General features: G+C 44.3%; 1 protein-coding gene across 2 annotated transcripts; it reads left to right on the forward strand.

Annotated features, from left to right (window-relative positions):
• The first annotated feature begins 860 nt into the window (after positions 1-860).
• Positions 861-13,958, forward strand: APMAP (adipocyte plasma membrane associated protein). Of its 2 annotated transcripts, XR_007777132.1 has the most exons (10): positions 861-1,012; positions 4,305-4,421; positions 4,908-5,023; positions 6,171-6,263; positions 9,554-9,670; positions 10,167-10,341; positions 11,415-11,549; positions 11,913-12,105; positions 12,360-12,545; positions 13,098-13,233. XR_007777132.1 is itself a non-coding variant. In XM_050972449.1 (9 exons), exons 1-9 carry the CDS (start codon positions 921-923, stop codon positions 13,305-13,307), a joined length of 1,248 nt encoding a protein of 415 aa, XP_050828406.1. In that variant the 5' UTR covers positions 861-920; the 3' UTR covers positions 13,308-13,958. The 2 variants fall into 2 exon arrangements, 1 of the variants encoding a protein (XP_050828406.1); XM_050972449.1 differs by lacking the exon at positions 12,360-12,545 and having other exon boundaries at positions 13,098-13,958.
• The last annotated feature ends 209 nt before the right edge of the window (positions 13,959-14,167 follow it).

The following is a 14,167-nucleotide window of genomic DNA, read 5'->3' on the forward strand; positions in this document are numbered from 1 at the left end:
TTGTTTTGTTGTCTCCTATTGTCCTAACTCAAATTGTCCAAAATTTTTATTACTCTAATTATATTGTTATTTTTATAACTATTTTATTACTATTAAACTTTTAAAATTTTAAAAACAACTCATTGGCATTTTTCACAAACAGCTGCTTTCAAAAACTGACTGAGCACATTCCCACGCTGACATTCCCATCTCCCTGCTGTTGGACTGGCAGGGAGTTGGACATTGGTGGCTCCTTGCAGAAGGAGGTTGCCCTGAATGCTGTCAGTCATGGCATTCAGAGGTGCTTCCTTAGTCTGAAGTTGAATCTTTGCTTCAAGCAAGAAAAGGAAACCCAAGTAACTTGACTATGGTGAGAGTCAGTAAAAGCTTAGTTAATCAGAAAATCGTATTATTTTTGTTGGAGACGTTTTCCTATTAGAGAGGAAATTTGGTCGTGCCTTTCTTGTGGTTACAAAGAAAAGGTGACAGGAAACACTGTTCTGCCAGTGAAATCTGTTTAAAAACCTCAGACATACGTCAAAATCCAAAAAAAATACCTGTAATTGAGGCCCAGTGAATGAGCGAGAGCCACACCGTGTATGGCAGTGTATCCAACTGACAAAAATCCCAAAACTTTACTATGGTAGGAAATAACTTCTGGCACGTGCTTAGGAGCATCTGCCACGGCCAAGGCCTTTCTGGGAAGATTTTCGGCCATCCCAGGGGCTGGAATAACCGCGGAGACCTGAGTAGGGCGTGGCCGTGCTGAAGGGCGTGGCCCGGGGTGATGGGCGTGGTCCGGGTTGAAGGGCGTGGCCCAGGGTGGTGGGCGTGACCGGGGGTGGTGGGCGTAACCCTGGGGGCGGGGCCGGCATTGAGGGGCGGGGCCGCGGTTCCGGTACGCGGCGGCGGCGGCCGCGGGGGTCGGCATCGGGGTCGGGATGAATGAGGCGGAAGGGCTGCGGCAGCGGCGGCCGCTCCGCCCGCAGGTCATCACCGAGGACAGCCCGGCGCAGGAGGCCAAGGAGGGCAGGTGGGGGCCCGGGCGGCGCGCCCGCCGTGGCTCTGCGGCTGCAGGGCCGAGGCTGGGCCCGGCCCCGGGAGCGCTGCCCGGGAGGGCCCGGGGAGGGCGCAGACACCGCCCGTAAGGCGCGGCAGGGCCCGAGGAGCGGCGCGCCGGGCTCGGAGTGCCCGGGGAAGGGCTGGAAGGGCTGTCCCGGGGCTGGGAACCGGGGGCACTGGGGGGCTGCCGAGCGGGGCCGCGATTTCCCGGCTTGGCTGGGGCTGGGCAGCCGCTGGTGCCAGCCCGGCGGTACCCCCGGTGCTCCTGCTGCTCCTGGAGGGGGCTGACGGTGAGGAGGGGCTAGGATACCGCCTCACCTGTTCTGCCGGCCTGCAAGAAGAGCTTTTAACAACAAAAAAAATCGGTTTGGTCTTCTCCTGTCTTCTCCTGTCTTGTCTTCTCCTGTCTTCTCCTGTCTTCTCCTGTCTTCTCCTGTCTTCTCCTGTCTTCTCCTGTCTTCTCCTGTCTTCTCCTGTCTTCTCCTGTCTTCTCCTGTCTTCTCCTGTCTTCTCCTGTCTTCTCCTGTCTTCTCCTGTCTTCTCCTGTCTTCTCCTGTCTTCTCCTGTCTTCTCCTGTCTTCTCCGTGTCTTCTCCTCTCTTCTCCTCTCTTCTCTCTCTCTCTCTCCTCTCCTCTCCTCTCCTCTCCTCTCCTCTCTCTCTCCTCTCCTCTCCTCTCCTCTCCTCTCCTCTCCTCTCCTCTCCTCTCCTCTCCTCTCCTCTCCTCTCCTCTCCTCTCCTCTCCTCTCCTCTCCTCTCCTCTCCTCTCTTCTCCTCTCTTCTCCTCTCTTCTCCTCTCCTGTTTATCTTTTGCCAGGCAAGAAATAACAGTTATCCCAGTGTGGCTTGTACAGGTTTGTTGTGGGTGTAATTTAGTCCTATGTAATTGTGGTTAGTGTGTTAATGTCTTGGTAATAGTTTAAAGAGTAATATGCAGTTTTTTCAGCTGATCTGCACGTGTCTGACCTAATAAACAGTCTGTGGCTAAGTTAAAAAAAGATTCTATTTACAGTTTTCTGTTTAGGTGTTTTACAAAAAAATCCCTTTATTGTGACTAAAGGCAGTTGCAGTAATAAAGGGAGTGCTTGTTTTGCCTTTCATTGCATAAGGTAGCTGATGACTTGTAATACTTTTGTTCACCATCTATTACAGCTCTTCTGATTTGAGTACTTTGCAGATTCTTATCTCTGCCCCTTCGAGGTCATGAGAATGAAAGACTGATGGCTTGCACTCAGTCCTTGTTTTTGGAGGAGAGCATCAGCATCCCTGAGCTTGAGAGGCTGCTCCTTCTGCCTTCAGCCTCTCTTGGTGTTCAGATCAGTTGAATTTCTAGACCCCTATCACTGACCCAGAGTATTCACTGGGGCTGTATGAAAACAGTGGAGGAAATTCCTGGGCCTGGCCTTTTTCCGGGTGGTAGCCATGGCAGAAATTCTTGAGGTCAGATGCTTTTCTCTCCAGCCCAGCAACTCTTCTGCCAAGGAGATGAGGCAGCCTAGCCTCCTGGCTGTGGTGACCCATAGTAGCATCCTGCCAGCTTACTGTTGTCTTCAAAAGCTGGTTTAATGGCTTGGCTTTTTGGTTGTAGTAACAACTAAATTGCTGTAATTATAGCTGGAGTCCTGGTAAGTTGCTTTATTGAGATTTGGAGCTGCAGGCCACGTAGGATTAATCACAGAGACACAATTGTCTAAGGTTTTCTGTTTCACTGTTAGTGGACCTTGACTTCAGTGATTCTCTCCAGTGACTGACAGTTGTCACTATTCAATATTGTGTAGGTTAGGAAGGATTCTGAGTAGATGACTTTTTTGTAAAGCCTTTGAGTTTTATTTAAATTCTTGTTGTTTCAGCAGTGTCTAAACTAGGTCTTGCAGTTTGCAGGCTTGAAGTGTGAGTTTGCTTGTCACCTTATTCTTCCTGCCTTTTTCCTTTATTGTCAGTTCCTTGCAAGTCTGCTTGAGGATCAGAAGTATGGCCCTTACTTAAGTCATGCTTTTAGGAGCTTTAATTAGGTTGGCTTTGGCAGATGAGTTCCCATTCTGTCCCTGTTCATTCCCAGTTGTGGGAGCTGTTCTCAGCTATCACAGAGGTGCTCAGGTGTCTGCTGACAGTACTTTTAATCTTACATTGTTGAGCTTTCATCTTTTGAAGGACAGTGGACAGACCAGGCCAAAGGCTGAAGTCTTTTTGTGAACTTGGGGATTGCCTTTTATCCATACACCCTGCTCTCGATGCCAGATCCAAGGGGACACAGACTGGGAGGTTTTTGCTTCCCTAAGACATCTACTGTTAAAGCAAGAAGTGTTTAAATCCTGCCTAAATCCTTGTCCCTAGTTCTGTCCTTGCTGTTCTCACTGATAATCCCAAAGGTTACCTTGATGCTGATAGCAGTTCCACAAGTGCATGTGTGTAGCTGCCCAGTTGGGATATCTGTGCTCTGGGCAGTGCTTCATATTTCCTACTGTCTGGATAACTGACTAATGGAGGACAAAACAGTGGAAGTGGTTCAGGGATTAGTGCAGCACCACCAGGCACTGTTTGTCTGTATTTAACTGATCCTGTCAGGAGCCTTTCTGGCTGGGCCAGTGATTGGTTCAGAACAGCTAAAATTAGATGTGCTGCTTTTCCAGTTCAAGGCTAGGATTTGTTGGGCTTGGCTCTCTGCTTTTCTCTGTAAATGCCTGATTGATTCCTCTAAAACTTGTAGAGAGCCAAATATGGTTTTCTCCAGTGGAAGAAAATTTTACTTATTTTATTGTGTGTTTTAATGCATAAAGAGAAGCTAATTAATTGCTTTTATGTTCTGGGGTTTGAGTTTGAAACCAGTGCTCACTAAGTTAAGCACACATTCCTCTGTGTTTGTTGTTTTAGTGGAAGTTTTATTCAAAACTTGTGATGGATAGAAACGATTACCAAAACTAAAGATCAAGTTTAAAAAAAACCCAACCAAACCACAACCAAAATATCGTGTTTCTCAGGTGGTTTGTTTTAGTTTGCCTTATTTTGTTTGTTTGTTTTTATTTTAGTCATCTGTAACTTGTAGCATGAATGAAACCATCACATAAAAATGTTCAGCCTTTTATGCCAGTATCCTGAGACCTTATTCTTATCCTAATATGTTCAAAATGGACCTTGAAGGTGAGGATGGTGGTTGTGCAAAAGTGTTACTGTTTCCTTTTCTGAAGAAAAGAGGCTGCTACAGATAAATTGAGGACTGTTATATCTGAAAACAATGTTAATCCTATTTCTTGTTTGGTTTTGGCAGTACTTACAGCAGCAAAGTGTTCCGTGTTACCTTCCTGACTTTGGCTGTGTCTGTGGCTGTGCCACTGCTTGGAGTGACTGTTCTCCTGGATTGTCCTATAGACCCTCAGCCCATAAGGTAAAAGGTTCTTTTGTTTTGAAGCAAATGTTCTGGAAGCCTAACTTCTTCTGTGTGCTCTGTTGTTGTGTTTCAGCAAACAAGAGTTAACAGTGCAAAGTGGTTCTATCTGGACTGAGAAACTGGGGAGTGATTGCAATATTATTCACACCCAGTCTGTTTCTGAGCCATCTTGTGCAGTTATGTGTCCCTGCTGATCATGGAAGGAGCTGAATTACTTCCTTTAATCATTAATCTAGAAAATTATTGTCTGCTATCCAAGCTGTCAGTGCAGCTTGTAATTACACAGGTGCACTCTTGCCTTCTGTGAGACAAGAACCGAAGGCCAAGTGCTCAAGCTACTGCAACACTTTTTGAACTATGCTTTATGTAAAGCATAACTCAGGGGTGCAGGAGTTGGCAAATTGGGGGAAAAAATGGTCAAATACATTGCTCAAGAATGTTTGCATGTTGTGCAAAGGATCACGTGCTCTTCCTGTTTTGTAGCTTGAAGGAACCTCCCCTCCTGACGGGTGTTTTAGAGCCCAACACCAAGTTACGGAAAGCTGAACGGCTGTGGGAAAACCAGCTGGTTGGACCAGAGTCCATTGTCAATATTGGGGGTAAGCACTGGCAAAAGCAGCTTCTAAAGAAGGCTCTTTAAACGTTGTTCCATTGGGAAGAGTTTGTTCAGCAGTAGCCCTCTTAGGTAACAAACTCTGGGAGTTATTTTCAATGTGCAGGTTTTCTAAAAGTAATTGTGTTATGCAAAAAAACCCCTAGGTTCTCTATGCTGTTTTTCTTCTCTTTCATGTCACATTAAAAATCCCTGTCTTCCAGGACTGAGACCATCAGCAGTGTAGTCCGGGGTACTTGCATTTGGAGGAAGTGGTCCCATTTTTCATTTGGCTAGCTCTTAACTGGGAATTAATATTTAGAAGCTACTACCTGTTCTTTTAAAGCTCATTGCTGCCGAGTAAGCTGAATTTTGTGGTGTTGATCTTTGCTTTTATAACAGAAAACAAATCTCAATTTGATAAATAGCTTATTTACATTTTAATGCTGTTGCACAATATCATATCCCATGTTCATAACTCCCTCATGTTCCATATTAATAACTGAAAGCTTAGATTCTTCTTGCAGGAAATCTAACCAACACAGGTGCCATCCTGTACTTTCCTCTTGTGGCAGGTGGGTTCTTCCCACGTCACAACCCATGCCACCTCTGAGCAATTCCTTAATCAGTTCCCTGTGCTTCTGATGCCATGAGATCCTTGTAGTGGGAACATAGCATTGTGCAGGAGTTGTTTCTTGTGCCTCCTGAAGGAGGGGTAAGATTTGGAACTACTCTTAACCTTTACTGAAAGGTCCTTCAGTGCAGGACGTGCCATATAATTTATTTTCCTTCTACTTTATCTTCTAATTTATTAGTAAAATATTTGTAAGAAAGTACATTACCCAGTAAGAAGCTACTGTAAATTCTGCCCTCAGATTACACTTTTTTACCTGTATCTGCTAACAGTGTGCTAAAGGGATTACCTGAAGCTGTTGATTTTTCATATTGCCTGGTTTCATCAGTCTTGTTGGAAACTCTTTATGGAAACCTTCCTGCAAGGGACAGCAGACCTATGAGTGAAATAATCAACCTGACTGGAAATAAGTTTTCTGTGAATAAAGTTGAAGTCTCCTTATTCCCTACTTCATGCTAGTAGAAGCATGCTTGCCAGTCTTATTTTGTGATCAGCCTAATCACACAAGTTGTTTTTGCAGATGTTCTGTTTACTGGGACAGCTGATGGGAAGATTATCAAAATTGAAGATGGGGAAATACAAACAATAGCCAGAATTGGCCATGGTCCATGTGGTGAGTGGCAGCTCCTGAGCACAGTGTGTTTGAAAATGTTGGGGTCAAGGGCATGTGTTGGTTAAACTGTGTTCAGTCTGGATTGCAGGTGCACATCTTGTTCTGCAGAAATTTGTAGCAGAAATATTAATGTGTTTGTATCAGTGAAGTATGAGTGAAAATTTTGGAACATTGGAAGGAAGAGTAGAACAGAGGGCCAAAAGAATGGAAATGGGTGGTCTTGATAGCAAAGCACACAGTTTCCAGCTGTAAAATTTAAGAATGCAAGGAGGTTTTATGTCATGACTACCAGGCCTTCACCATGGATGGTGTGCTGGTGGCAAATCCTGCATCTTATCATTGGGAGGAAGACAAGAGTGAAGTGCATCACAAATAACATTCCTTTTCCCATTAGTCCATCCAGAAAAAGCATCTATCTTAAGAAAAAAAATGGGCAGCAAGCTGATCTAATATTTGTGAAAGCTGAAGTTACTGAGATTCTGATCTGAAGGGACACCTCATAAAAACTGAGGACTTCTAAACAAGTGTGAGTGAATGAACTCAAGCTAATTTGTGAGTGGGAAAGTGTCTTGGCTTAAAACAATTATACAGACAGGACACTCCAAAATGAGTTATCTCTCCTTGTATTTTTAACCCTTCCTTTTTCACCAGTAAGGAGAGATGAATGTGAGAAGATGTAAGGGAAAAAAAAAGCAGTTGACTAAAAAAATAAAACAGCAACAACCAAGATAACAGTACTAACTACTAGATACATACACTAGATGAATCTTTTTGATAAACAGCAACCAAGCCTCCATGATCACAGAGCCCCCTCATCCACCAAACAACAGCCACCAGGGAACAAGGACAAAACAGAAGAATCCACTCCAAAACCAGTCAAATGCTGGTGATCCATCTGCTCCACACCACCTGAGAGGAACTCTCCTGACAGTGGCAGCTGGAACTGGGTCAGTGGCTGGGACTTCAGGAGAGAGGGGATGGTGCTGGTGGAGCTGTCCTGGGTGGCAGCAGCAAAAAAAGATCTGAAGGAAATCTCCTCCCTGGCCCAGAAATGGAGCTGCCCCTGGCAACAGCAGCCAGAAGGATGTTACAGAATCCTCCAAAGTCTGGAGATAAACAAACCTGCCAGGCTGCTTTGCACTGCCTTGACTCAGAGAACCTGCCCCTGACAACTTTCTTGGCAGCCTGGCCAAAAAAAGCTGCAGCCTCTGCTCCCAAGCCCTAGGGAGAACAGAGGAGTTCTGTGTGCCTGTTCCTTCTCTTTTAAAGAGACCCCAGGTCACCTGCCTCCGTGAGCCTGGGCTAAAACACCCCATTCTTCCAGCTCCTGGATTCTAAAGGGACAGCAGTCATCTTGGGCAGGTTGGTGTAGGGAAGATATGGAATACCATACACCTTTTTTGGGTTACCCAGGGCAGAAGGACAGCAACTTACTTAGAGATTTTTTAATATAAATGTCACCTTCCCCATCTATGGAATTTTGCCTTGCATTTTGTTGTACCTCTTTCCCTTCCTGTCTTTGTAAGCACAGTGGGAGTTGTAGCTGCACTTGCTTTAGCAGAGATCCAGCCTTGGTATTTTCTCACTGCTAAATTGCAGTTATTTCTTGTGGAATTCTACACCTCTTTCTGAGCAAATTATTTGCTTCATTTAATGGGACTTCTGGAACTGAGTGAGGAAAACTGGTAGCAGCTTGTTTATTACAGAACCATCTCTGTGGGGAGTTTAATGTCCATCTCAGCAGTGCCTGGGCAGTCTGAGAAGCCTGGCTGGTGGTTGTTGGGACTGATGGGAGTTTTGTTTGTGGCAATGATACAAAAACTCACCTGAATTGTTTCTTGGGTCTGATGAGAGTTTTGTTTGTGGCAATGATACAGAAGCTCACCTGAGGTCCTGCAGCCCTGAGCTGATTACCAGTCAGAAATTAAGGTCAGGAACTGTTGCTGTCCTTATTAGCTCTCATTGACATGTCCATCATTTGTTCTATGCAATTTTATGTGGATGATTAGACATCATTAGACTCTCACTTCATCAGACTCTGGGCTGACTTGGCAGCCCTCTCTTGGCTGCCTGATAAGTAGAACAACCTTGGTAGGACAGCTGATGGGAACTGGATTTAGGCATGAATGTGGGTGGGGGTGGGTGTGAAGAATCACCTTTCTTTGTCCTGCTCATTTCCATTGGACTTGAGCAGCTTGGGAGAGGTGGGAAGGATGTGCTGCCCTGGTTCTTTGGGGCCAAAGTGGTAATGGGGAGCTTGGACTTTTGTGCTCCTTGAACTGGGAAGTGGAAAGGCTGTAGCCATCTGCCTTCTGCAAAAATTTCTCTGCTAAGGTATTCAGACTGCTGATGTTCTGAAGTTCTTAGCTCTTCAGGCCTCAAATATCTCCTTTAATTAATCTAAATTCTTCCGGTTTGCAGAATCCCCTTTCCTCCTCATATAGAAGTCCTCAGTGTCTTTGTGTTGAGAAACTAGCTGTTCATGACAATGTTGGACCTTTTCAGAGAATGAAAGGGTTTTTTAATTTAAAAATTATTTAATTTTAAAAACAGAGCACACCCACCCCCAAACCTGCATTAAACTGATTCTTTTGGAGAAAAAGAATTTTGTTAAATCCAAAATTCTGATTCTCCTCCAACTTGGGCAGCTGTTAGTTACTAGCCTGACAGATTCTATGATTATCTCTAGACTGGTGAAAACATGGCATGGAGATATCTGCTTCACTCCCACCTAGTAAGGGAGGAATCATTTTTAAATGAATGTATGTGCCATATGTATGCCATAGAGTTTTTATTAGCCATAGTTTGACTCAAAGGTCACATTTGCAAGCAAAGGAAAAAAAAGCAAACCAAACCTCAAATATTTTATTCTCTATTTTCCATCAGCCAGTGATGTCTGACTGCTTCTCAGGAAGCAGAGCTGCAGCACATGTAGAGTTTGTTTTGGAAGGCAAATGTAAATAATAATTGCTTCCTCTTCCTCCTCCTTTTTTTAGCTTTCATATCTCAGCTGACCCCATGTGGCATTGGATGTCCCTTTGGTCAGTCTGGGTCAGCTGTCCTGGCTGTGTCCCCTCCCAGGATCTTGCCCACCCCCAGCCTGCTGGAGAGAGCATTGATGCTGTGCCAGCCCTGCTCAGCAGTAGCCAAAACACCTTTTTAGTTGCCTGTGCAAAGCACAGCACTGGGAGGGCTCTTCATCTCAGCCAGACCCAACACACCTGTGTAGGTACCCTGAATGCCTTGTATTTATTTCTATTTGGAAAACCATTTTAAAATTGTTTCCTTAGGAGGCCGTGAAGATGAGCCGACGTGTGGAAGGCCACTTGGCATGAGAGTGGGGCCAAATCACACCCTGTTTGTGGCAGATGCTTATTATGGACTCTATGAAGTTGATCCTGATACAGGTATAACTTTTCTGCTCCAGAGTTTTCTTCTGCTGACAAATCTGGGCTTCATTTGCAGTTTTGCCAGATGCTGCAGGCAAAGCAATACCTGTGTTTTTTTGTGAAGTGATTTGAAGCTGTCTGGATGAAATTAGTCATGCAAGAACTTGATATTCATTTCCCTGAAGCAATCAGTTCCTCTCTGTGTCTGGCTGTCTGGATCAGAGCTACCAGTGACTTATCTTCTGGCATTACGTAGTTTTTGTTGTTAAAATTGGTATCCTAGGATCCATGAATAGATCTCTGTTGTAGCTGTTTGGTTTTCATAAAAAGAAAAGAAAAAGATTGATACATAAAACCTTTTGTCATGTTTGCTGTACTTTTGTTTCTGCCCTGATCTCACTGTGGTAGTGAGAAGCTCTTCACTTCCCTGTAACCCAAATCTACACAAAGGGAAGAGAGATGCATTTTGGTGTGGCTACACTGTGTGTCTTTTTTTTTCTTCTTTTTGTATCAGGTGAAACAAAGATGCTTGTGTCAACCAAAACACCGATAGAAGGCCAGAAGTTGTCATTTGTAAATGATCTTACAGTGACCAGGGATGGGAGGAAGATCTACTTCACTGACTCCAGCAGTAAATGGCAAAGACAAGACTACTTGTTCCTGCTTATGGAAGGCACAGATGATGGGCGGCAAGTATCTCCTTCCCTGTCCTGGTTTAGGGCAAATTTGGGAGAAAACCTCCAAAGGGGGCCTCTCCAGAAAGCAAAACCACATGGCCCTTCCACCAAACCGGTTCAAGAAGGATTCCTCGGAGAGAAGTGGAAAGAACCTGTTTATTTAACAGGCACTGCACCCCCCAGCACACAAAATGAACAATACCAGATGACACCAATCTGAAAAAGATGACAAATTCAGAAAGTCTCTCCTGGGGTGGTTGCTCTGTTATTGGTCCCTCCAGCACTGGGGCAGCTGCTGCAGCCACAAGGTGCAAACTCTCAGTGTTTGCCAGGTCCCAGTCCGGAGCAGGTTTGAGTGGTTCCGAAAAAGGGAAAGGAAAAACAGTCCAGGGAACAATTTGGACTGCTTAGCTAAACTAACTAATGAGCAGAAGCAAAAAGCAGGAGCAAAGCAGAAGCAACAGCAAAGCAAGAAGCAAAAGCAGCGCTAGGTACTGCCCCATCTGTGTGTCCCACCAGCCGTGGGGGGAGCAGGCTGATAACAAAACCAAACTTTCACTCTTCAGAGCAATCTTGAAGGCACAGAACATAATATCCAGTAAAAACAGAACACACAAATAGGGATGCAAGCATCATAACATCACCCTAGGACACCAAGGCATTTCACTTGCTGTCAGCTCAGCTGTAGGAGTGAAATCACCACTTCCTTGATCTTCACATTTTTTCTCTTTATAAACCCACCTTTGTAAACACTGTACTGCACAGGGGAAGGTGAGGGAATTGTGTGGGTGTTGCTAATGAGACCTGCAGCAAAACAAATGAGATTCCCCTTTTTCCTTCAAGAGGACTGGCATGGAGCTTTGTTTTAAAAGTGAAGGGGTTAGCATTGCATTCAGCACAAATCCTCCATGAATGCTGCCACTCTCAAGTGCCTTGTTATTTCTCTTGTGTTCATAAACAAATGCTTCCTGGCTATTCTGCCTTCTTAACTTAAATGTGGTGCATGTGAGAAAAGATGGAATGCCTGAAGAATGAAACACAGATGCATAAATATTCATCTTCCCTCAAAAATTGTTTATTTTCAGCCTCCTTGAATATGACACAGTGACAAAAGAAGTGAAAGTCTTAATGGTGGGGCTGAGGTTTCCCAATGGTGTGCAGCTCTCTCCTGCAGAAGACTTTGTCCTGGTGCAGGAGACTACCATGGCTAGAATCAGAAGGTGAGTATGACTTTGGAATTATTACTAGTCTGTGTAGGGATTGTTTAAATAAATGAATGGAATGCCAAAAGAAACCCTACACTTCAGTTATGCCTGGTTAAAAATGACAAAGAAGGTGACCTTCCTCAATACTTAATTTTTAAATTTCACTTTAAACACCTGGGTTGCATAATCTTTCCATTATGGGCTCCTTAAGCACAGTGGAGTAAGCTGACTTTTTTCCTGGGGAGAAGTGTGTGGCAGTGCTGTCTTTCCCTCTACTAAAATAATGGGGAAAAATTTTTTTTTTAAATATCGGGACTCTCATTTATTATTTAAACTGTTTAAGTTTAGATGTTCTAATCTATTATCTATACTTTTCAGGTATTATGTGTCTGGGCTGATGAAAGGTGGAGCAGATATGTTTGTTGAGAATATGCCTGGTCTTCCAGACAATATCAGGTTAAGCAGCTCTGGAGGATATTGGGTAGCTATGGCAGCTGTGAGACCCAATCCTGGATTTTCTTTGTTGGACTTCTTATCTGAAAAAACATGGATTAAAAGGATGATATTTAAGGTAAAAAAAATATTAAAAAGAACTTTATTTAAAAATATCACTTTTAGTAGAGGAATTGAAGTGATAAATATTTGTTGTCCTTTTTCTTCCTCTTCACAGGAAGATTAAAAAAAACATTAGGTGCTGTGGTTAAAACTGTTGTTGCTTTCCCCTGGTTGAACAGCCCTTATATATTAATAGGTGGTAAAATTTAACATTTGCTTCTTTGAGTAGCAGGTACACATCTCTTAAGTTGCCTTCCATCTTGATCTTAGGAAAGAAAAAGAGACTATCTCTAACCATGCAGCAAGACAGGATCTCCATTTGGATATGTGAAGACTTCACCTGAAGTGCCTAAACTGCTTATTACCAGGTGTCTGAAGAGCATTTGGGAAGTGTGAGCTGTTCCCATGACTGCCCTAGGCACTCTAGGAGACAGTGCACGTTGTGGATGGTGTTAGGTGACATTTTGTTCTGGTTCACTTATGCCTGTTTTTGTGTCACCCCGCTTTCGGATGAGCAGGGATAATGTGGATTTTTTAAGGGCTAAAGAAACAGCATGGTGCTTTTTTTAAACAATGCAAAGACTTGAAAATACTTCTTTCCTCAAAAAAAAAAAAAAAAAAAGCAAGCAGTGCTTAGGATTTCATTCCAGCTGAACAAGGTCTGTGCTGTCCCTGTCTCTCCTGGTGCAGTGCAGGAGCTCTGAGTGATGCTGTGGGGAGCTGGAATCAGCTGCACCAGAGCAAGCTGCTGTCTCTTGTGTGAGCAGCCTTTCAGCCTGCCTCTGGACTAGAGTGAGCTTCTGCTGATCCTTTTGTTTCTTCTCAAGTTGGCTTTACAGATATTGATGTGTTAACCCTGTGTAAGAGTGTTCACTCAAAAAGTGTCCTTGTGTTCTTAGCTGCTGCTTCTGAGGAGCGTGGAGTGGTCTTTGCCTGTATAAATGTGTGAGATCAGATGGTGGAGAGCAAAACCTTTTGTTGATTCTCTTTCTCTTTCTTTTCTTCCAGTTGCTGAGTCAGGAAACTGTGACAAAGTTTGTACCCAAATATAGCCTTGTTGTTGAACTCAGTGAGACAGGATCCTACAAAAGAAGCTTCCATGATCCCACTGGAGTGACAGTAGCTTATGTCAGCGAGGCACACGAGCACAACGGGCACCTTTACCTGGGATCCTTCCGCTCTCCCTATATTGGCAGACTTGATCTCCAGCATGTTTAACTGCCTGCCCATGATGAGTCCCACTGTCCTGTGCTACTCCAGAGGTGCAGAGGAAGCATGTGCTTGAGGCAGTGCGTGACCAAGTGACAAAAAGTGTGTCAAAAAGTGACAGACAGTCTGTTATGGTGCAGCAGCGCTGTGGCCATAGGAAGAGATGCAGTTTGCTGTACCTGTCCTCTGTCTTGGCTGACTGCTCATGCTCTGGAGGTGGCCTGTGTTACTGTTCATATCTGAGGACTATGGGGAGGCATCATCATTCAGTTCGTGGTTCCTCCAAGGAAATCCACTGATTTTCCTGTGCCCAGCCTTGTTTGGAATCATCTTGAACAGACACCATCAAGTCGCCTTTAATGCAACTCTGTGTCGTCTTACTCTGGAAGGAATTGTGATGGATGGAATTGAATTGTGTGTGATTTGGGTGGAAGAGGGTGGCTTGCATGTGTTAATTTCTGTTTTAGTACCTCCTGTCCAGGAGTGATTACAGTGCATGTTCTCATGTTCTACCATGGTGCTGTGGTAGAGGCAGCAACATCCAGGACATGCGTAGGAATCTAGTCATGCCATTGGGTTTCTTCAGTCCCAACCTGTGTAAGTAACATCAGACATTGCAATTAACTGTTAATCAACATGCAGAATCAAATTGGATCGTTACCTGTGGACTCCTGTGTTTCTTTATAGCATTGAGGTCAGATGATGAATGAAAGTTGCATTTTCTGTGTTATCAAGGACTAGTTCCAATGGCTCTGAAAAGGGTTGTTTGTAGTATTTCTTCCATGTTTTACCAGGTCCTGAAAGTCTCCATTATCTATGTGACCATTCCAGGGAGAAGAGGGCTAGCTGCAGGAATCTTCAACATGCTT

Source organism: Serinus canaria, chromosome 3 (genome assembly GCF_022539315.1).
Source record: "Serinus canaria isolate serCan28SL12 chromosome 3, serCan2020, whole genome shotgun sequence".
NCBI lineage: Eukaryota > Metazoa > Chordata > Aves > Passeriformes > Fringillidae > Serinus > Serinus canaria.

What these genes read in the sequence shown, in the direction of transcription:
- APMAP (XM_050972449.1), top strand. Translation starts at nt 921, where the DNA reads ATGAATGAGGCGGAAGGGCTGCGGCAGCGGCGGCCGCTCCGCCCGCAG. An exon ending in TGAAGTTGATCCTGATACAG is followed by an intron (nt 9,671 to 10,166) that starts GTATAACTTTTC and finishes TTTTTGTATCAG; the next exon opens with GTGAAACAAAGATGCTTGTG. An exon ending in TTAAAAGGATGATATTTAAG is followed by an intron (nt 12,106 to 13,097) that starts GTAAAAAAAATA and finishes CTTTTCTTCCAG; the next exon opens with TTGCTGAGTCAGGAAACTGT.